Source organism: Eschscholzia californica, unplaced genomic scaffold (genome assembly GCF_041429995.1).
Source record: "Eschscholzia californica isolate CP2 unplaced genomic scaffold, dmEscCali1.0.p SCAF_1, whole genome shotgun sequence".
Taxonomy (NCBI): Eukaryota; Viridiplantae; Streptophyta; class Magnoliopsida; order Ranunculales; family Papaveraceae; genus Eschscholzia; species Eschscholzia californica.
This window is the reverse complement of record NW_028238198.1, coordinates 81,877,272-81,901,635: the sequence shown is the minus strand read 5'-3', so window position 1 is coordinate 81,901,635 and position 24,364 is coordinate 81,877,272. Positions and strand designations below refer to the sequence as shown.

The 24,364-nt window shown below is 34.9% G+C and overlaps 1 protein-coding gene across 4 annotated transcripts; it reads left to right on the top strand.

Annotated features, from left to right (window-relative positions):
* Nucleotides 1-1,492: 1,492 nt before the first annotated feature.
* LOC147569915 (protein EXPORTIN 1A) lies at nt 1,493-15,934 on the top strand. Of its 4 annotated transcripts, none has more exons than XM_086656484.1 (32): nt 1,493-1,953; nt 2,099-2,226; nt 3,339-3,455; nt 3,790-3,882; nt 3,989-4,060; nt 4,358-4,465; nt 4,544-4,626; nt 7,114-7,252; nt 7,445-7,513; nt 7,596-7,673; nt 7,781-7,843; nt 7,922-7,966; nt 8,132-8,239; nt 8,317-8,394; nt 9,059-9,262; nt 9,433-9,492; nt 9,745-9,855; nt 10,974-11,071; nt 11,150-11,258; nt 11,944-12,009; nt 12,165-12,263; nt 12,389-12,469; nt 12,573-12,662; nt 13,276-13,361; nt 13,522-13,602; nt 13,695-13,877; nt 14,073-14,139; nt 14,223-14,333; nt 14,521-14,766; nt 14,851-14,982; nt 15,066-15,170; nt 15,259-15,934. In XM_086656484.1, the coding sequence occupies exons 2-32, from the start codon at nt 2,128-2,130 to the stop codon at nt 15,379-15,381; spliced, it is 3,204 nt and encodes a 1,067-aa protein (XP_086512610.1). In that variant the 5' UTR covers nt 1,493-1,953; nt 2,099-2,127; the 3' UTR covers nt 15,382-15,934. The 4 variants fall into 4 exon arrangements, with proteins under 4 accessions (XP_086512610.1, XP_086512608.1, XP_086512611.1 ...); XM_086656482.1 differs by having other exon boundaries at nt 1,669-1,953; nt 8,317-8,415; XM_086656485.1 differs by having other exon boundaries at nt 1,680-1,953; nt 2,083-2,226.
* Nucleotides 15,935-24,364: the final 8,430 nt, after the last annotated feature.

The following is a 24,364-nucleotide window of genomic DNA, read 5'->3' as shown; positions in this document are numbered from 1 at the left end:
GATGGGGTTTGAACTTTGATTCATGATATTGTACTTAAAGGGAGTCCAATTATAATCAATAATTCTAGCTCATCCGATAAGTTGACCATGTTTTTCATACATTTAGATGTAATCGCTTGGGGTGATTTATTCTATAAATAGTTGTATTAACATTGTAAAAGAGATATGTTAGTAGAACCCCAACCAACGAATGATATAACTATTCGTTCGAACCTTATACAAAGCACCGATGGATGAATCTATACAATTTCCTTCAAATTGTTGTGATCATTAAAGAAACGAATAATATTTAATAACAATATGCACGTATAGTCAAATAATGTTAAGCATCGACAAATAAAACTATAAAATTCATTTTCAACTGTGGAGATTTATAAAATATTATGTCTCAAAGAGAAAGAAAGATCCTCCAAATGAGTTGTTTTGAAAGAGTTTGACTTTGTAAGTTGGTTTCTTCATTTTGACTCTCTCTAAAACCTTACTAGAGTGCACATGGAGAGAGAGAGGGGAGAGAGAGTTTCTCATCTAAGCATTGTCTAATATTTGCACTTTGAGTAACTAGCTAGAAATAATATACATGTTGTTAACAAAGAGTAGAGTTAGACTAACATATAACGTAGTTTAGGCAAGAGCTTGTTTGTGAAGTAAATGGCATAGAGGAGTAACCATGTGGTTAGACCGTTTGTTTTTAAATGGGATATTGGGTTGTTGAATTTATAAGATATAGCCACCACAAGCTACTAGCCACGCTGACCATATGTAATTTTTTCCCCCTATTTTAATGTGAAGTTTGCATGCAAAATGAGCAAACCAAAGAGGTTCCGGGTGATAATTATCCACCATAAACTAGGGGTGGTGGTTATGATTTTTTCCATTAAGCACATAACTTGAGTCGCATCATAAAAACTAGATAAAACGATTGAATTAGAGCTTAATCTCCAACGAGTTCTCTCGGTGATCATATTGCTGTAATGAGTTAAACAAATAGAGGGTCGAAGTTACAAAAGTGAGTTTTTTGATAGGTTGTCCTTTACCGGAGGTTGGGTTCCGTAAAAACAAAAAGTTTTCATATAACTTGGAAAACCCTATAAGCTCTCTACAGGGGTGCATTTGAAATGGGAGTGCATATAGCCAATCTATGGGGGCCTATTGAATCCTCACAATAGTGTTTAGATATTTGTCATTGCTGTGGGCATTTCGAACTCTGGGCCTTCATTATCATCAAGCTCTATAGGCGCCTCTCTAGGCGTCACCTATAAGCAAAACTTGTTAACCGAATTTCGGAGCCGACCACGGGGCGAATGGTGATTTAGTCTTGTGTCGCTTGTCCAATTAGTCAGCCCATTTCTCTCGACATAGGCTGACCAATTGTAGCCAACCATATCACGGGTCGACGGTTGGCTCCAAAACTTGAGCCAGTAACAATTTTTCGTCTAAACACAACCATATCCTCTATAGATTATATATACATACATATAGAAAGAGATCAACCAAGACATGTGAGAACAAAAATGATAACTTGAGAAATAAATCTAATGAATTTTCTCTTTAACAGTTGTACCCGACCCGAATAACTAAAAATGGAGTAGATGTAGATCCAGTAGGAGGGTGTATCCGTAAATGCACATCAGACATGGTGAAAAAAGCTGTCAAATAGAGTCATTGACTATATTGACTCTAAAAATCAACAAGTTTAAAAAGGATTGCGTACATTTCACACATCTCTCTCTCTCTATTGTTTCTTTCTCTCTCTAGTTTTTCTTCTCTCATCAGTTTAAACAAGAAAGACAAAAATACTCGAAGAAACCTAAACCCCTCACTCCGACACCCACCACTTCCCAACCCAAACTGTCCCCTTTTTTCTTCTCCTTCCCCCCGATTTTTTTTTTCGAAATCTCACTCTTTAACAAAAGAAATTACCTGTTCAAGTTCTATATAGGTTTACAAAGATTGGTAAGATTAAACCCTAAACTCAATTTTACGTTTTTTTTTTTACACTTTTGAACTTGATTTTAAACACTGTAATAATAACTGCTAGGGTTTATCAGTGTTTTTGTTTTTTTTTAATCTCACGAGTTTTAGGGTTTTTATTTGGAAGGGGGTTAGAGAAGATTTTGTTCTTCTTAAATGGCGGCAGAGAAACTTAAGGATTTAAGTCAGCCGATTGATGTTGCTGTTCTTGATGCTACTGTTTCTGCTTTTTATGGCACGGGATCTAAAGACGAGGTTAGGGTTTTTCTTTTCCTCTCTCTGTATAATGAAACATTTTTAATTGGAGGAGTTAGATAGTGTTATTTTATTTTTTTGATTCGATTGATGGAAAAAAATGATCATTTTATTGTTTATAAACAAATGAATGCTTGTGGATGTCAACTACTGTGGTTTCTGGTTCCTTGCATTGTATGAAATAGTTTTCAACTGATGCTGATTTACCTTCATGGGGATCCCCTAAACTTGTGGCATCATAATTTTAGGGCTCTACTTGACGAAGTTTAATTGAATACAAAAACTTCATTATATTTGATATAAAGTGAACATATTTTAAACCGTCAGTTTTGCACTTTACAACTCAAATCATCAAAACGGGCTAGTTTTGTTTGAAATAATTTCATGATTCTTACATTCATAATTTGAACCGATAAAGTCAGCAACCTGACACTATGATTTTGAGGAAAAGAGGAAAATCATATAGGATAACAGTGTCTATAAAATACGTAGTATTGCGCATCTGGATCCCCTTTCCAGGATGAGATTCCTAGCCCTTCTATTTCTTCAAAATAATCAACCGTAAGAATGTGATATGATACATGGTTGATTTTCAACTGGTCTACTTCCCACATTTAGGACTCTCGTTAGTTTTCAAGGGTGTACAGACTTACAAAGATAGGGGTAGCCGGGTAGGATGACATCTTTCCAACTGCAGCAGCCATGAAGTTCCCCTTCTCAGCTGAAAATGTGACCAGAAGAGTGCCCAAAATTCAATTTAGGGAGTTCGAAACTTCGAATTGTGAGTTACTGAATTAAATTTGATGGGTATTTGAATAATCAGTGTTGAAGCGTTTACCCTCTAGTCTTTTCGCAGTGTAGCAGAAAATGTGACCAGACGAGTGCTAAAAATTCTATTTAGGGAGTTTGAATTGTGATTTACTTATTTAAATTTGTTGGGTATTTGAATAATTTGTTTTGAAGTGTATACCACTAGTCTCATAGTTTGACTTAGAATGGACTCATCCTATAGACCCCTCTCCAGTGTTCTTGTTCATGCATACCACTTTGGTCAAACTTGTTTGACCCGACTTTGCTAACTATTGTATTTTTCTGGTTGTTTTTGGTGCCAGAGGACAGCTGCAGACCAGATTTTGCGGGAGCTACAGAACAATCCAGATACTTGGCTGCAGGTGGTTCACATTCTACAGAACTCACAGAACCTCAATACCAAGTTCTTTGCCTTACAGGTAACTCTGCCCCTTCAATTAGGAACTCTACAATTTAAGTAAACAGCTAAAGTGGGAAAAAAGGTCTTACAGTATGGTTTTAGGTCTTGGTTAATGGAAGGAAATAAAACCCATAAGTCAGAAGTTAAATGAAGCAGACTTTGTATTGAATGGCTTCTCTGAATATTTTTCTGCCCTCCGAATTCTACCAATTTCAACTAGCAATTATAAATTGGTGTCCAGGGAAAAGATACTATTTGGTTGGAGTTATAAAAGATTTCTCGAAAATGTTTTCTTTGAATAGTCCGACTTTTTCGTAACAACTCATGTGGTGGATGTGAGTATTCATTTGCAGGTCCTAGAAGGTGTGATTAAATATAGGTGGAATGCTTTGCCTGTTGAACAGAGAGATGGCATGAAAAATTACATTTCAGAGGTTATAGTTCAGGTAAAAAGCTCTTCCATTAGGATGCTGTTATTTGATGTTCTTATAGAACTTCTTCTGTATTACACCATCTACTACTCGTCTAATTGTGATCCTCTGTTTCGAGTAGCTTTCAAGTAATGATGCTACTTTTCGTCGGGAAAGGCTTTATGTCAACAAACTCAATATTATATTGGTTCAGGTAATAACTCCTCGTATTGCTTGTATTGTGAAATTCAGAATTTTAAAGATGTCATGTAAGTAGAGGCCTATATGGTGCAGAAATGGGTACTGCTCTATTTTAATGTATACATTTAACATATGTTCCACGACTTCCTGCAGCTCCCTTGCTTTTGTTTCAATGTTTGTTTTCTTGCCTAAATTTCGTCTCTGTACTCAATAGATTTTAAGGCAGATGGTAGCTTAGGCTGCTTAGCTTGCTCACGTCATTTATTGTTCTGTTAGATCGGTGTTAGTCATACATATATTGGAAATGCAGATTTTGAAACATGAGTGGCCAGCCAGATGGAGAAGCTTCATTCCAGATCTTGTTTCGGCAGCCAAGACAAGTGAAACAATATGTGAAAACTGCATGGCGATATTGAAGGTAACTCCTATAGGAGTAAATGCATATTTTTTTTTGAAGGGTGTTTTACAAACTTAAACATGGTATACTTTTTCTCAGCTTCTCAGTGAAGAGGTGTTCGATTTTTCAAGAGGCGAAATGACACAGCAGAAGATAAAAGAGCTAAAACAGTCATTAAATAGGTAAGTCGGTAACTGTAATGGTGGTGTTGATATTATTGTAAGAGCTTATCATGGAATACTTACTACTAGTACTTATGCTAAATAAGTAATAGTTGCTTTGGTTTATGTTACTTTCTTACCATGGAATAGTTACTACTTATGCTAATTAAGTAATTAGTTGCTTTGTTTTATGTTACTTTGTTTGTCAGTTGTTCATATCTGAATCTGATCACCGTGAAGTTAGAAAAAGTTCGAAAGAAAGCCTGCGGGCTTTTTTTCCTGATACTGTATTTAGGTTGCAGGTCATTTGTAACCTGCCATGGTGGCATTCCACGACCAAGTTATGAAGAAATATTGCCATAAGAAATTTGAAATTTGTATATGCTTATGCATATTCAGTTGTAATGCAGGTTTTCTTTTTCAAGAGTCTACATTTGTCACTATCTGATAAACTCGTACTAAGGAGTAGTTTTTCTTTAGTTACATCGTAGTCTTTAGTAAACGTTAAATTAACATGAGATTTACTATTGCTGATAAAAAAATAGAAAGGATAATCTGTTGAACTTGTCATATATTGATTGAAAATATTAAAAAAGACTCGAACTTTTGAAGTACTCTCTGGAAGTCTGGATTAAGAAATATTTTGGTACGATTGTTGTGCTAGAAAATAGTGGGTAAACTATTTTTTTAATGTTGGCCGACCAGTTTGAAGATTTCAGCTTATATTTATCTTGGATAAAATTCTAATAAATTACTTTAATCAATTCATTCTTAAAAATTGATGGCACCATACCAAGTTAATACAAACAATGAAACAAGGCTTATCTCATATGATGAGCATGAGCTCTTTCAAAAAAAAAAAATGATGAGCATGAGTGAACCAAGGCACTGAAGTACTGTCATTACGGAGCAAGTGAAATTCACTGTTCATTTTTGTGATAGATGGGCAAATATAAATATATATGTGCATGTAAATACACCACACACACACACACTCATATACATATATGAGTGTGTATATATATATATATGTGTGTGTGTGTGTGTGTGTGTGTGTGTTTAATTATGCAAATTTGTTTTTGACATTATTAAAACGTTTGAAAATACTAGAGCAAAAGCTATTTGAATTTTAACTTCCAAGAGTTTTTTACCACTTGAAGTACCTAGAGCTAGAATTACAATGCAAGATCAGTAATACAGTAAGCTAGCGAGGAAGATTACTGAATAGGCGAACGCTTGAAAGAACTCGTGATCCATGGGAGTAAGAAAAAGATAGAGGAGCGATGAAAGTGAACAACTTGTAAGATCTAAAAGATTAGCAAGTTCAGGCATTTAGTTGTACGTCGTAAGAGTCTTATGATTTTACCATTTATATTTAGAAGCGTTCACCAATAGATATAAAAGAAGTTAGGACTAAAGAAGGTTCATCAATTTAGGAAGCTTAATTATGTTTCTTACCGAAGACTAGCTCAGTTACTTGTGCGTATCTTAAAGAAGTTTTCACACTACAGAAATTAATTAGATCTTGTTATAGAAATTATTAGATTTAGAAAATATTTCTGCTTATGATTGAATGCATTCTGTAGACGTACTTACCATGGTGAGAATTATTAGTTACATAAGGAAACGAGGACCTTAGGAAGCCTCATTTTTTTTTGTCATGGCAGGATTCTGGTTACTTACCTCCTTTAGTATAATAGTAGCTTTAAGTACATGTGCAGATGTGGTGCATGTGCAAGTATTTGACCCATGACGGCTTTGCTGGTCAGCTTTTCTGGAACGGAACTTGTCTCATTTTCTGTTATGGGTGTAACCTTAAAGTGGAAATTCCTTCCCTTTAATCGATAAATGGGAAAAACATGGTTATCCTTATGACTCTAGAAGCAGAACTTTCCGTAACTTCCTGGAATTGTGTTTAGTTAGGATAGGCATATGTATTTGTTTCGCAACACACACATCAATATCAGGTTGTACTTTAGCAGATAAAAGTATTAGACGTGCAGATTCTGCAAAGAATATGCAGAGGTGTTTCATCTTGCCATTTAGTATTAGATGTCTACATCATGGATGTGTTGTTTCTAGAACAAAGCACACCTTGTCTCCTAGAAAATTCCGAGTTGCTACATAAGAATAGCATACATCGGAAAGTAATCCTTGACCGCTTGGTAGTAAATGCCTTGGATTGGTGAAGTAGTATGTTGCGGTTAGGTAATAACTTCCAAAACAATGTGACACTTTTTTTTTCCTTATTTTATTATTAGTTCTTTTTGTCCTGCTGTGACTTAGATGTAGTTTTGAGTTTGATATAGCTGGTCCCTTGAATTTTAGCGAGAAAAATTTCTTTGCTTTGGCATATTTTATATGTTCATTGACTTCAGTCAGTGGCTACTTTCCATCATGTTCAGTTCTTTGTATATAACTCATCATTATTAAACTCTACGGTTACTTTAGCCCTTCATTTTTCTTACTCTGCTCTGCCTTATAAAGTGATTTTGGCTTCTTATACAGTGAGTTTCAGCTCATTCACGAGTTATGCTTATATGTACTATCTGCCTCGCAAAGAACTGAGCTTATAAGAGCTACATTGGCAACATTGCATGCTTTCCTTTCCTGGATTCCTTTGGGCTATATCTTTGAATCTCCACTGGTTTGTACATTTATCATGAGCTTATATCTTTTGTTCCTTGTCAATAATAAATTCTTGTCTTTTAAAAGTCGCAAATATAACTTATTGTTATTTATATCTAATCTAGTCACATTGTCCCGATCTGGTCATTTTTATTATGCCATTCCGCAAATTTACTCTGGTCTCAGACATCTCTTCTTGTTTTCTTTATAGCTGGAAACGCTCTTAAAATTCTTTCCAGTGACAGCATATAGGAATCTTACTCTCCAGTGTTTGACAGAGGTGACTACTCCTGTCTTGTTTTGTGTTGCTTTTGTTTTTTTTTGCATTGAATGCTTTTTCATACTACTTTTGGAACTTGCAGGTTGCTGCCCTTCAGTTTGGAGATTTCTATGACGTGCAATATGTTAAGATGTATACAATTTTCATGGTGCAATTACAGGTAATTTAGCCAAGTGCTTTACAGTTTAGTTGAAACGTCATTCTAATTTCTATAAGTGGGACTTCTTAATTGTTATAATTATGTTGCTGTGGACTTGTGGGGTGTAGTCTATTCTTCCACCTGGAACGAACATCCCTGATGCATATGCGAATGGTTCCACTGATGACCAGGTGAGCTTCCATTGTCAGACTCAAGGGTTAATTTTTTTTTCTATCTGATATGTTTCTGATTTTTCTCTTTTCTTGCAGACGTTTATTCAAAATCTCGCATTGTTCTTCACTGCATTTTACAAGGCAAGTTTCTTAGTTAACTATAATTTATCGAAAATGCATGCTGGGTTACATCTTGCTCTGGATGAAGCAATCGTACTTGTTGCTGTTTCATTGGTCCTTTGTCTGCAGTATAATAAGCTAAAGATGCATGCTGAAGAGTTACCTTTTTTTTTTTTTTAAATGTAGTCTCATATTCGAGTACTTGAAGCCGCACCAGATAATAATTCTGCACTTCTGATCGGGCTTGAATATCTGATTAGCATCTCATATGTTGATGACACTGAGGTTTTCAAGGTTTGCTTTCTCGCGAATAGGTTATCCTAATTTAGTGGTTCTGGTAGTCATGTTCTAACAAGTGGTTTATTGAACAGGTTTGCTTGGACTACTGGAACTCCTTAGTATCGGAGCTGTTTGAGGCACATAACACCTTGGACAACCCAGCAGCAACTGTGAGTGCAATGGGTCTTCAGGTTTGACCTTTTCAATTCCTCCTAAACTTTGGACTTACCAGAAGGAAGTTTAGCAGTCCGAAAGCTAAAATTGTGTAGAACATGCATCCTGTCTGTTTTGTATTCGTCGTTTTTTGAAACTAATTGTGTACTAGTCCTTTACCTCTATAGGCTTATGTTGAAGCTATATCGTTTCTATATATTGTTTAGACAGCTATATTGTTTCATTGGTTACAATAGGTATCTTTTGTTATTCTGAATTTATGCTTAAATGGAGAACAATTAAGGGGTTCAATATTTACTTCATATTTTCATTTCGGACAGCGATTGAACTAGTAATCACAAGGTATAGAGGTTGAAATGGAAAAGGAAAAAAAAAAGAATGGCACCTGAAAGAGATCTAAGCGTTGTTAGAGGTTTCTTATATTTAGGCTGTGGAAAGTAGAAACATAATACCTGTTCTATCTACTTGCTGTATCTTGGGATAATAGGAGCAAATTTGTTTATAAAACAAGTCCACATTAATTCTAACCTTATAAATATTTGTGAATGTTTACTTTGCTTTATGTTCATATAAGGCAACTCGTGTGCTGCTGTAATGCCAGTATCTGGTTGCTTTGTCGTGTACTGGTTTTTGCTAACCTTCTTTTAACTCGTTTTGCAGATGCCGTTGCTCTCAGGTATGGTTGACGGTCATGCATCACATATCTTGCAGCGACGTCAGCTTTATGCAGGTCCTATGTCGAAGTTAAGAATGCTCATGATATGTCGAATGGCAAAGCCTGAAGAGGTTTTGATTGTTGAAGACGAAAATGGTAACATTGTTCGTGAAACTCTGAAAGACAATGATGTCTTGGTGCAGTATAAGGTTAGTAGTTCATTCGTTTCTGAAAAATGGTTTAATATGATCTGGCTTTTCAACTTATGAAGTTAAATGTGTAAATTCTACTAGTTCTACCTCTTTCTTCTGTGTTCCAGATGCAATCACATTTTCGTCATAGTAGTTGCTTACTTTTGGCCCATGCTCAATAATTTCAGATCATGAGGGAGACCCTAATATACTTGGCGCACCTTGATCACGAGGATACGGAACACCAGGTATATATGAAACAAAATCATTTCTTCTTTTCAATTTCAGTAAATGTTTTTTTGTATCTTGTTTATATGTATGTTTCAATTTTAGTGGTAGCCAAAGCTTTATGATGAAGCTGCCTGATGCCACTTATTCCCTATTCAAATATGGAATGCGATAGCTGCCGATCTTGTTTTCTCTATAAAATACTGTGATAAATTATAGCTTTTCAAAAAAAAGTATGTTCCATTTACTTCCTCAATTTGTGGTATTCTTAGATGTTAAAAAAGCTCAGTAAACAACTGAATGGTGAGGATTGGTCGTGGAACAACCTAAACACATTATGCTGGGCAATAGGATCAATATCTGGGTCAATGATGGAGGAACAGGTATGCTTTCTCTAGCTTCAGTACATGTCTATAGGAAACAAGTACGTGTATTCTGTGACTACTAAGTAGCCCCCCCCCCCCCCCCTTTTTTTTTTTTTTAAAATCGACTACGATCTACGTTAATTGTTACAAGGCATTGATACATCATGAAGATGTAATAAGCACGATAACTAATTTAAACCATTAATGAAAGAGGCCTAAAGCCCAACAACATGAAGAGAGGCCTAAAGCCCGACAAATTATTACATTATTTATTATATTTATTGCCTAAATTACATGGGATAAATCTTGATGGCAAACTGCTTCCACCGAGACTCGATCCCACTACACCAAAAGTAAATCTCCCTTGACTTCCTCATACTACACATAATCGTTTTCTACTGGATTAAGAATCAAATATTCGTCTAGCTGCTCTACAACATAGATGTTTTATCCCACAATGTCTGATAAGCTTTTGCGTCTCGGTCTTTTCACGGAGTGCCTTTCGCTTATATCATTTCTCCATTCATTTTTAATTGCTAAGTAACGTGTATACTCTTTATGTTTTGCTGTATCGGGTACTCTTATTCGACACTGGGATGCTCTCGTCCGATACACTGGTCACACTTGCGTATGGGTGTGTATAATGTGAAAATTTGTTCACCACTTCACCTCTTGTTTGAACTAGAGAATGTGTTAGGACCATAATGTACCAGTCTAGGTTGACTTTTCTTGTTCAATGTATTAATGACTCATCTCAAAATAAGAAAAATTAAAAAAGGATCTAATAACTATGTCGAGAAATATATGCATTTACATATAGCGTTAGTGGTATTCTCCATTCACTAACATTACCCTGTACCGGTGTTGGAGTCTGGTAGATACTGGTCTCCGGTTTTGAAGCAGTTTTTCGGTCTTTCCAGCCAGCAATAGGGCTTTGGTAGTGATATGATAATTGGTTTAATTAGGGTGGCCAGCGTACTACTGGCACTGGAAGGGTTAGTGGGTAAGACCATGAACCACAGACAAGAGCATTGGATTCACCCTTTACTTGGGAGAGAGAAAACATCACTTAAGTCAATTGTTGTAACTTATAATGGAATAACAGATTTTGCGTTCGCTGGTGTGCACTTTGGCAGGAAAACAGGTTTTTGGTGATGGTAATTCGTGATTTACTCAACTTATGTGAAATCACAAAGGGAAAAGACAACAAGGCTGTGATTGCCAGTAATATCATGTAAGAGTTATGACCAAACTATATTTTTTCTGAGATAAAGTTTCACTTTAATTTCATGACTTTTGGTTGTTTTCGTAGGTATGTTGTCGGACAGTACCCCAAGTTCTTAAGAGCCCACTGGAAATTCCTGAAAACAGTTGTGAATAAGTTGTTTGAATTCATGCATGAAACTCATCCAGGTGTCCAGGTTCGTTCTTGGCTTTCTGACCTTGTTTGATATAGCTTCAGATGATTAGAGCTTTGTGTTTAACTATTTGCACAACTTGTTCAAGGTCCACTAAAGAACAATACGACTCCTTATAGGTTATAGGTTATGTACCTGATGATTAAATGTTTGTCTTCTTCCATGATTTATATTTTTTTTTCTTCGTATCTAGCTAAATTGAAGCGTAATTTCATACATCATAGATGATCTATGAAAGTACGTCTTCTTAAAAACGTTTTCTTTGGCACTTAGCCACTTACCTTTTCATATGAATATGGAAGCGCTTTTGAGTATGTGTGTGTGTCTCCATTGATGATTTGAATGTTGCTCTCAGGCGCCAAATGCAGTTTCATGTTTGAGCATTTTAGGGAGTTGTACTTAATGTGTTTTTTTTAAATATTGACAACATGGTCATTACAAAGCCATTGATACTTCGATACGATGTGATGAGCACGATAACTGCAGAATTACTACTGGCCTAAAGCCTAACGAAACTAAATGGCTTATAGCTGACGAATGAAATGACCTAAAGCCTACAAAAACTACTTTGTTTATGCCCAAGTTCAATTTTCCTGGATTTGCACTTCCATGGGATCGAACCTGGGACCTCCGCATTGCGGAGTTTTGTATTTAACTTTGTATAAAACTTACTTTGTTATCCTTTCAGGATATGGCATGCGATACATTCTTAAAAATTGTTCAGAAGTGCAAGCGGAAATTTGTCATCGTACAGGTTATCTTTTATTTTTCTAATTTCATGTTTATCCTATTTGTTTCTGTAACATTTGAAATATTAATGTGGTGATGCTGTTATAGTTTTTCTACTGGGACATGTGATGAATTTCACTTTGTTGGGTAAAAACCCTGGTTAACTAGTCTGGTTTACAGGTTGGCGAGAACGAACCTTTTGTATCTGAGCTTCTTACTGGCCTTCCTACTACTATTGTAGATCTGGAGCCTCACCAAATTCATCTATTTTATGAATCTGTACGTCGTATACATTGTGATAAAAGTTTTGTAGTTATCAGTATGCTGAACTAGTTAGAATGGGTTATTTTTTTATGCCCATCTTTACTATTGATGTTTATTAACGTTTAACTCTATTGTTTAAGGTTGGTACTATGGTTCAAGCAGAGTCTGATCCTCAAAAAAGGGACGAGTATCTGCAAAGATTGATGGAATTGCCGAATAAGGTAAGTTCAAGTTAGGATTAATTGTCATGACAGAATTTATTGTCTGAAAATTGCTTTTCTGATAGTTGTGTGCTAATTTTTACGTGTACTTTCTGTTCTGCAGAAATGGGCAGAAATTATAGGGCAGGCACGTCAAAGCGTGGATTTTTTGAAGGATCAAGATGTCATCAGGGTTGTATTGAACATATTGCAGGTATTTTCTCCGAGGAATACTGATCCAAAGAAATATAACTATAAACTATCTATAGGTTTTTTGCACGTTTCTGATTGATCCATGTGCTATTCGTTTTATTGGCTTCTCGTGATGACTTTTCTGTAGCAATTACTGCGAAAGTGACAATTTAAAAGTTCTACATTCTACTCCAAAAAAAAGTTTTACACTAATACGACTAAATTCCGTTAGATTTAGGAGAGTAGTACAATTTTTATTAAGAAAATGAAAACTTTTATCAGGAGGCTAGATAGAATTAGTAATGATGTTGTTCTCTATCCGGTTAGCGAACCTAGTTAGGAAGCAAGCATCTGCTAGAAGTCTAGAACTTCTGTTTCTAGCATAAGAAATCCTGTTGCTTAGGGTCTGTCTTTTTCATATACCCTATTCGTTTCTAGGGAAAGATAAATTGGCTGTATGTTGTACTGTGTGGTTTCCCTTTTATGTATGTCCCAAAAGATTTGTTCATTTACTTTATATAACATTCATTAATACTAGTGTGATAGATATTTACAAAGCTACCCTTTACTTTTAGTTGCCAACAATAAATAAGATCACGTTAAGCTTGATACTGATGGTAATTACTCCTTGGCAGACAAATACAAGTGTTGCCACTGCACTCGGAACATTTTTCTTGTCCCAAATATCGCTCATATTTTTGGACATGCTTAATGTGTACAGGTATATTTTATCAACAGCAAATGTAATTTGACATACTTATTTTGAAAATTATCAAATAGCTGGTTTTAGTATTTTGAATTTTTGACCTGTGTCACATACTTCAATGTCGTGTTCACTAATCGTAACTTGTTATATCTCATGGTATATGTGATTATTCCAGAATGTATAGTGAGCTCATCTCAAGCAGTATTGCAGAAGGGGGTCCCTTTGCTTCTAAAACTTCTTATGTGAAACTTCTACGGTCAGATCACGCAATTCAACCCAGCTTTACATATGCGCTCTTTGATATCCTCATCACTACTTTATATAATATTGATCATTCTCTGGAAACAGATCAGTGAAAAGGGAGACATTAAAGCTTATTGAGACATTTTTGGACAAGGCTGAAGATCAACCTCAAATTGGGAAGCAGTTTGTCCCGCCGATGATGGATCCTGTTCTTGGTGATTATGCAAGGAATTTGCCCGATGCCAGAGAGTCGGAAGTTCTTTCACTTTTTGCTACTATTATAAATAAGTGAGTGTACTTGATTCTTTTTGATTCATGTATCTTACTACCTTAAATATTACAGGAAACTGTTCTGGTGAAATCATTGATATAAAATTAATGTACAAAGTTCCACTCCCATTTCATCTGAAAGTTTGGCGTGTTCGCGATAAGTTCTTTTTGCTAAGTAATTTCTATTCTCATATTCCTGAATCTGTTATGCAGGTATAGAGGTGTGATGATAGAGGATGTGCCTCGTATTTTTGAAGCTATTTTTGAGTGCACTCTTGGGGTAAGAAAGCTGTTTTAACTGAGCTATTCGTTTTTTAGTCCCTATTAATGTCTAGCTAATATGTTAAGTAAATTTGATTGCAGATGATTACGAAGAACTTTGAAGATTATCCTGAGCATCGGCTTAAATTCTTTTCTTTATTACGTTCCATAGCTTCACACTGTTTCCCTGCTTTAATTTGCTTGTCAAGTCAGGTATATATGAATCGGCATCTGATTCGAACTTTGTGTTGCCAAATTAATTGGATGCACACCTTCCTGTACACCCATATACATTCATCTATTTGCCTATTTTACCTTTAAACAATCGCTTACTGGATTTTCTTCGTTACTTATTGATAATATCTTTTTGTTTTTGATGGTTGCTTTTGGTACAAATCAGCAACTGAAGCTTGTCATGGATTCTATAATATGGGCTTTCCGACATACTGAGAGAAACATAGCAGAAACTGGGCTCAACCTTTTATTGGAAATGTTAAAGAATTTTCAGGCATCAGAGTTCTGCAATCAATTCCATCGAACATACTTCCTAACAATCGTGCAAGAAATTTTTGCTGTGTTAACTGACACATTTCATAAACCTGGCTTCAAGCTGCATGTACTAGTCTTGCAGCACTTGTTTTGCCTGGTAATAAAGTCTGTTCTTTTCCCTTTTTGATCAAACTTAATGTGAGAACATCATCTCAAACAACAATTTGTATAATTCTTTCAGGTCGATTCAGGTTCACTAACTGAGCCTTTATGGGATGCATCTTCAGTGCCTTATCCTAACAACGTTGTATTTGTTCGTGAGTACACCATTAAACTTTTGGGTACATCATTCCCCAACATGACTACTCCGGAGGTAGGGAGCTCAGATGCATTATGCTGCTTTCTTTCTTCTCATTCTTTTAGGGACCAATTTCTGAGAAGAGGACATTTTTCCAGGTCTCTCAGTTTGTAAATGGGCTATTTGAGTCGAGGAATGACCTTGCCAGCTTTAAAAATCACATCCGTGATTTTCTGGTGCAGTCAAAAGAGTTCTCAGCTCAGGTATTATTTTTGTAAACATCCAACTTATACTGGATCTGTCATGGTCCCAAAATAGCAGAAGCGTCTAATGTGTTCAACTTGTATTCAGGACAACAAAGACCTTTATGCAGAGGAGGCAGCGGCTCAGAGAGAAAGGGAGCGACAAAGGATGCTTAGTATTCCAGGGCTTATTGCCCCAAATGAGATACAAGATGAGATGGTTGACTCATAGCTCTGATCTGATTATTGGTTTCGAATATCACCTTCTATACTTAGTTTTAAAAAATGTCAAGGGTTACTTGGGTCAAACCATCTCTTCCGTCGAGGTGACCTGATCGGTGCTCATTATTATTTCCATTTTATACTCTGCGATTTTTTCCTTCACCCCTGATTTAAGTTTAGATAGACGGCGAGGTCGTGTGAAATGGACGCTGTTATTCGAAGATATCTTTGTACTTACTGCCTGGTGATACATGGGCAGGACAGTAGTGTTGGTTGAAGTGATAGCTCTTGGTTTGATTTTTTGTCTTTGTAGGTTACATACAATGCTGATGTAGAGAAAGAAAATAGTTAGTCATTTCTTTGTCAAATCCTAGAGGTATATTTTTCCGTTTTAAGAGAGAAATGACAAATCAGGTGAGAGGTCTTGTTGAGAACAGACAGTACAGTTGGAAGTGCTTCTTTTAGATTGATTTATGTAACCAAAATGAACTTGGTTCTTATTGTACACAAATAACTCCTATGGAAGTTTGGTTTTATTTTGAGATGAAGCTTTGTTTTGCATCTCGTTTCTCTTTGTCAGAAGTCTGAATTGATAAACTAACATCTTTCCTTTATGGAGTTTTAGTGTTTTCTGAGTGTTGAAGGCGAACTGGTTTCCTATATTTGCATCTGGAAAGAAAGCTAGTCTATAGCCTTATGTTTGGTTGCAGGATTCTTAAGCGGGATTTCCATTCTTTACCTACTCGAAAAACATTTTCTCTTTCTCGAAAAGCGTTTTTTCGTTTGCTGAAGTTTCACGAAAATTTTTTGCTTCATAAAGGCTGTATTTCCCGAATTTGTTTTATTTCAGGAATTTTCGGAAAAATAAAAACACTTTGGAAAAGATTTTATGAAATCAGTGTTACTGAAAAAATTGTTTTGGGAAAACAATAATTTCTAGAATTTTTGCTTTTAAAAAAAAAAAGGTTTTTTGAAGAAAAAGTGGCTTTCGGAGAAAAATTGTTTTTGAAAAAAAAATTGTTTACGAAAAAACTGAAAAATTGTTTTTGAAAAAGAAAAATTGTTTTTGAAAAATTCTTTTCCCGTAAGTTATTTCTCACAAAAAATATATCTTTTTACCAGAATAATTTATAGAAAATAAATATTTTCTGGAAAAGACAGCTCTAGATGAAAAATAATTTCTAAGAAAAATGATGTTCAAGAAAATAGCTTTCAAAATAAAGAAAGAGTTTGCAGAAAAAAAAGGTTCCAGAAAAAAAAGTATTCTTGAATCTTAATAGATCTTACAGGACATAATAGATCTTAGTCCAATACAAATTTTGGACTTAAGAATCTTTATCAAGAGTCGTAGAATTTTTGCTAGCCAAACAAACTAGTAAATCTTGATTTATACCTAATCTCATGTTTGTAGGATTTCTATCTTATTGCAATAGCTTCATTTGGGTACACAAATAGCTTATATTATGAAATTTTCTATAATTCCATAAATAATAGCGCTTTTTGAAAATCTGTATGACTCGTTTGGTACGTTACATAAAAAGTGTTTTTATGTCTTAAAAAGCTAGGATGCGACATTTGGTAAAAATGTAATCTTCGTATTGTAGTTATTAAACAATATGCTTATATCATTATATTAATAATTTTTTTTTATAAATATTAAAAACTAAAATAAAATAATAAAAAATTTTAATTTTTCATAAACACATAAAGAACAAAATTTGAGAAATTTGAACCTTATGTAGTGGTGATGGTGCTCAATGGCGATGGACGTGTTATGGTGGTGCTTAGTTGTGGCAGAGTTATGGTAGTGATGGTGGTGGTACAATGGAAGGGGTGTTGGTGGTTAGGGGGTAAAGTAAAGTTGCAACGACGGTAGTGAAATGGTGTTGGTGGAGGTGGTATAGTGTGGTGGTGGAGTGGTCTATTTGTGACGATGGTGGTGAAGTGGTTGTGGAATAGCTATGGTGGTAGAATGGTGGTGATGGAGTTGCGCCGAAAGTGGTATGGAAGTGAAGTGTTGGTGATGGTGGTGGAATGGTGGCAGAGGTGGTGGGGTGATGGTCAGAGGTGGTGGAGTGATTGTGGTGGCAGAGGTGGTGGGGTGGTTGTGATGGTGGATTGGTGGTGGATGTTTATTGATGGTGACAAAAAGAAGATAAATATTTAATTTTCTTTTATTTTCATAGCTAGTTTTTAATAAGCAACTATAAAAAGACACAAAATTGTGGCTTCTGCTTTTTGGAGAAAATGAACTTTTCTAGCTTAAAAAAAGCTACAACTTTTTTGAACCAAAGGCGCAAAATTTTCAATAAACGCTTAAAATATGCTAAAAGCTGGCTTTTAGTTTTTTTTTACGCGGAACCAAACATTGGAATTTCATGTGATGACGGGGGTATATTATTTTACATCTAATAAAAGACTGGGACATCAACTATCGATTTCCGGTTCATATAGTTGAGTGATTAAAAGAGTAAAGTCAGATATCTGAGTTGTTCGTTTGAGATATTTCAAATCCTTGAAATATCTATTTCATTCGTTTCAGACATTTAAAATGTCTTCTGGTGTGTTTAGTAATCGTTTGAGACATTTCAAATGTCTTTATATGTCTTTTCTATTAGTTTGGGACAAGAAGTCATGGGCATTTAAACACATTTTTATTTTAGGGTCGTTGGTAGACATTTTAGTGTAATTCTGGATTGTTCTTGGAGAGAAAACGTATTTAGAAATATGAAAGATACTTACCGACATTTTGATAAGGAAGAAAACAAAAATATAGATCAATAATATGGTCCTATATAAGATTAATATAATAACTATATATATTATTATTATAGTGTTATATTATTACAATAACAATAAAACTATAATAATATTACAATAATAATAAATATTCACTAATTGTTCATGAATGTTTATGAATATTCATGCGTTTTGACTTTTTATAAGGAAAAATATGCTATTTATCGATAAGAAAATAATATGTCATTGTTATTTTGGTCTAGTAATAGAACAATTGCATTGTACAATATCCTCCGTACATTATGTCTATGGACTCGATATTTTGCGAAGGCCACAAAATATTTTGGTTACAGATTGAATGTCTGTCTATAAGACATCTTATTTACGAACAAATGTCTTGAAATTTCTATAAAGATATTTCGTTTATAAATCAAATGTCTTGAGCTGTCCTGAAATATAATAAAATGTTTTCAAATGTCTTGAAATGTTCACACGATATTTTATCTATGCATGTTCAGATCTTCCAATGTCTCTCTACTACCACCCTAATAATACACGATCGAGTCATTGAACCAATGAATTATATAGAAGGATTCAAGAAAGTCAATTGTAGCCCAGACAGTTAGCTGAAGGTCTCTCAACAAAAAAAAAGTTAGCTGAAGGTCCACAAAACTTAATAGGACGGGGTCAAAATTTTCAACAATTGAATAGGGCACCCTACTAGACAAATTTAACGTATATACTTAGTTACACAAATAAATAAATAAATAATATTTGTATTTAATAATTATCAGGCCTAATATAATTAACCAACACAGACAAGATTAGAATTTAGAAAGAGAAGAAAACTGTAGAGAAGTTAAAGTTGAAAAGAAATTTAATGGTATACCAATTAGGTGATTAATGGAAATGAGAAATTAAAGAGAAGACTCGTCGAAACATGGAAGAATGGCTTTTAAAAGATATTATAGTCATTATGTCCATAATTCGAGTAAATCAAAGGACTATTGTCGTCTACTTCGGCATGTGTATAAGCCACTCTTCACTACTGTATGATGCGTCGAGTGTAGCTTTATCTTGTTTGTAGACCAAGTTATTGTAGATATATAAATAGTCAAACCTTTCCACTTTAAAAGTACAATGATAGCCGAAGCAAAATGTAGAAGAAGAATTGTTCAGAATTAGAAAAAGAGTAAGAGAAGAGAAGAGTAGGGAAACCCTAATCCTAAAAAGACATTCTTTCTTTGTTAACCTTTCATATGGAGTGGCAAACATATTGTAAGTGAGATGTAAAGTGGTCTCTTGAATTAGACTTAGGAAAACAATATCACATAATGGATTAATGAAGATCGATGAAAATAGAATTTTGAAGATTGATGGAAGGATGGCTGGATATAATAAAACTAGAAGGAGACCCATATATATCAAAGTATGTGTTTAAAAAATAATAAGTACCTAATGATCAAAATGTGGTGGCAAGAAGCTTAATTATAATATGGAAATAGCTAGTGAAGGAATGGTGATATCCACCAAAAGGGCGTGTTCTATCTGTTAATAACCAAAAAAAAATCATTAAAAGTGTGATAAACCAAAATGACTACTTTTAGGTTTTAGCTGATCACTAAAGGCTCATGAACAAGTTGCAAAGTAGTACTGCTTTTTTAAGGGTTAATTCTGTTTTAGCTCCCAATGTATGATTAACTCAATGTTTTTGCCCTATACAACAGTTCGTTTTTGTCCCATAAGTATGTGGCAGTTCGTTTCGGGTCTCAATGGTAAAAAAGTTTCAATTCTTTCCTACAATACCCTTATGGTCCATAACAAAATTAATCTCCCGAGAACTTCAAAGCAAATAAATGAGTTATTTCCCAAATGACCCCCTACTTTATGATCAGCTTCCAGCGTAGCCCCTTTATCAAACATACCCAGATGATCTCCATTCTTCGTTACCGTTGCATGTCCGTTAATTTTTTCTCTCTCCTCCATCTCATCACCTCTCTCTACCACATCATCTCTCTCGCCACCTCATCATCTTCTCCGATAAGGTTGTCGACCAGACAAAGTTTTCGGCGACCGGCAGACGACCTTCATACTTTAAAAAAAAAAAATTCTCTCTCTCTCTCTTCATTAGGATTTGGAGAAACCCAAACCAGATTTAGGGTTTGGGTTTAGTGGAGAGAAAGAAAAAAAAATTCAAGTATGACGGTCGCCGAAATTTTTGACCGGTCGTCGACCTTATCGGAGAAGATGATGAGGTGGCGAGAGAGATGGCGTGGCAGAGAGAGGTGATGAGATGGAGTAAGAAAGAAAAAATATTTAACGGACATGTGACTGTAACGGAAAAAAAGAGCCCATCTGGGTAATTTTGATAAAGCAGGGGCGACGCGGGAAGTTGGTCATAAAGTAGGGGGTCATTTGGACAATAACCCCAAATAAATTTACCTCTTCTGTCCATTTCATCGTCTCTTTCCTCCACTTCATGTGTCCCTCTCGCCAACTCATCATCTTCTCTGATGAAAGTTGTCCGCCAATCAATTTTTCCCACACCCTTCAAACATAAACAAGTAAATAAAATATATTTCTTCTTCTTCCTCGTCTTTATTCTATACCCTCTATATATATACCCAAAACCCCAAAGATTACGTTTTAAAAAAGATGTTAGTAATCATCCTTGTGCAACAAAATAAAAGCAGAAAAATCAAAACTGAAGAAAGAACTAGTAGTTGAACAAGAAAGGCCTAGTTGTAATAACAATACTAGAAGTAGCAGTAGTAGGAGCACAAGTAACTGATAGAGACCCACTATTTTAAGGTTCAGTACTTTTGGACATATGGAAACGCTAGTATCATGGGTGATTTTTCAACTGAAAGAACCCTAATTGCAGATATGTGAGCCATGTGGATACAGAGAAAACTAGAAAAAACAAAAGAGCTCCACTATCTGATTAGTTGGACAAAATCACGGATTCCAGACCTTCGCGATTTGTGCACTAAGTGAAGTTCGACACTGGACCTCCTCTGGAGTTTTATATCCAGAATTTCACGGTCTGAAAATCAGACGTCCGGGGAAGGGGAACCTCCCCTTCGCCGGACAATGAGAGTATAACAAAGACTAAGAACAGAAGAGAGAAAGAAGAAGAAATTAGATATATATATTTTTCTGTTTGTTTGAAGGTCGCCGAAAAAACTGGCCGGTTGGGGACTTTAATTGGAGAAAATTACGAGGTCGCGAGAGGGGGAGATGATGAAATAGATGAGAGAGAGATGAGGTATATATTATTTGTTTTGAAGTTTTGGGGGAGTAATTACTTTTTTGGCCATTTAAGGGTATTTCTGAAAAGAGTTAATTTCTATTTTTTGTCTTTGAAGGTCAAGACGAACTGCCTTACACTTAGAGGACTAAAACAACGTGTTTGTCACAAATTGGGAGCTAAAACAGAATTAGATAATGTTACTCAAACTCCCAAAGTACAGAAGAAGTCAAGAAAGTAGGCGCTTTGAGCTAATCTTCCTTTTGAAATGCTTTTGAGCTAAACTCATATTTGTTTTTTTTTCGGATATTGTTTTCCAAACTTTTTTTATTTAAAGGTGGTGAATTAGTTGACTTGTTTATACCCTTGGATAAAATATTTCATTTGAATGTCAATGAATTTCTTTTACCTTTTCCAAATAAGTAAAAAATAGGCACAAAAGTAGAAATAAACCATAGAGAAATGATGCAGAGACATTTTTGGAAAATAAATCAAGATTATTAGACATCTAAGAATATTGATTTATTTTCCGAAAATCTCTCTGCATCAAGAAAGAATAGAAGATATATAAGTCTAATGCTTACTCCAATAAGTTTTTAGAATCTATTCACTTTCAAGGCTTTCATTATGTAAATGTTGGTTTTGCTAATTTCATATGTGTACCCATTGGTCTATGGAGACATATTTAGAGTCAATTTAACTCATACAATCTTGTATCATCATATCATAGTAATTCGGCGACACCATATGAAAGGTTAATAAGAGCTGCAAACACTGTTCAGATCGCGTTAATTTCTTTCTACGCGACCATTTCGTTATGACCACTCATTGTTAGTGCGGATAAAAGGTGATAAATATGATATAGACTTCATATAAGTACTCCTGTATCTAGAAGGCTTTAGAAATCTATATAATATTTGCCACCCTGAGGTTCCATGATAGTTTAAAATCAAATTTGATGATAGTATAAAAGACATTTAATTTGATAAAGAGAGTGTTTGACAACTCATATTAACCTCCGTATGGTATTGCCGAGTTATTGTAATAAGAAAGTCATCAAAAGAAAGAACCTCGATTTATTTCATGCTCTTCTAAGAGCTACTACTATTTATATATATAGCAGGGGATAGCAGAAGAGCATGTTATACCTATATCTCAACAGAAATTTTCATAAAAACAATGTGAAACAGCCAAATAAAAACCTAACTAATAACTCAGTTAACCCATTAAAAAATGCATGACCTAAGTACATAACCAGTAACCAAACATTACCATAACATCTGTGAAGTTTCTCTCATGTCACATTGTTCCAACTTTTAAAGGTAGTGCCCTAATAAAAAATTTATATAATAAATGACTTGCAAAGAGGGCATCTATTAGGATTCGTGCAACCTTTCTTGATGATGTTAGCCATAGTGGAGACTGCCTTATGCACTATAGCCCATAAACGGAAAGAGACCTTCGACGGGATAAACTTGTTCCAAAACTATTTTAGGATATTAACTTGAGATTGAGAGGATGATGTTGTCTGTTGTTCTAGCTTTTGATACAATGATTAGATCGAAAATCCATTGTTAGAAGGCATCCATTTTCGAGAATCTACCATTGAATTGAGAGTAGTAGTGGCTTTTGTTGTAGTATAAAGGAGGGAAGTGAGGAGACCAATCTCAGAATTTTTAACCGGACAAGAGAAGTGAAGATTCCAGGAATCATCGCTAAAAGAACCACCTAAATTATCTTCAATTGTTGCAAATTTCTTTTTGGTGGCTCGCCACAATGTCGGAAATCTAGATTTGATGGTTCCTCTTCCAGTCCAATCATCTAATCAATAGCTTAACTGTGAGCCCCTATTAATCTCTAGTTTTGTATGTTTAAGGATGCTTGGGATCATAGAAGAAATGTATCTCCATGGACCCTGAGAATTTAGAGGAATTCTGATCACTAGGGAACCAAAGGGAGGCTCTTACCTTATACTTTTCATCAACGATCTTTCTCCATAAGCTTTGAGGCTCTTGACCGTATCTCCAGATCCATTTACCGATTAAGGCTTGATTCAAAAATACCAAATTTTTTATACCTAGGCCTCCTGACTTTTTGGTGCTAGTTATTTTGGACCAAGCAACCCAATGATTCTTTCTCTTGTTATCTGCCGAACTCCACAAAAAGTTTTTGATAATTCTCTCAATCTTCTTCCTGATGGATACATGCATAAGAAAAAGGGGGAGAAAGTAAAGTAGTATGGCTGTGAGAGTGGTCTTAATCAAGACAATAATATCTGACCAACCCTTGTTTTCTCTAAAGAATTTTTCGGTACTATAATATCGACCACGATTTTCATGGATTAATGTCCAGTTTCTATTCACAACTTCCATATCCTTCTTGTTGCTTTTCTGCCATCTTTTACCTCTTCGAAGACTTCGATTAACCCATCCCGATTCTAACTTCACTAATAAAACAACAACAATTACCATCATGATTAATACAACCACTAATATAATTTTAACATTCATCTTCTTTGACCTTTAATTTCTTCTGTTGTTTGTGTTTGGGTTAAGAGATTAAACTAGAGTTCTTCTATGTATTTATAATAACTACTTTGCTAATTGAGTTATGGTCAAATATGGATTCTATTTTGACCATTAATATGGTTTATTTAGCGGTTAACATGTAATTTTGTTTATATATTAGATTTCCAATTTTGATTCATAGGGACTCTATTTACACTTTAATTCCTTGTTTGAGCTCAAATGAGTGCGGATAATCTTCCAAACTTATAATACTTATAATACGCAGATTATAAAACCGGTGGACACAAATTGTTCTATTAAATATATAAGTCACTCTTCACTACTATATTGTGCCACGTGTACAAGTCACTCTTCACTCTGTTGTATTTCAGCGTCAGACTTCACATCTTCAAGTGTCCTTTTGTCTTGTATTTGAACTTAGTTATTGTGGATACATATATAAATAACCAAAATTTTTTTCTCTAAAAATCCATTGA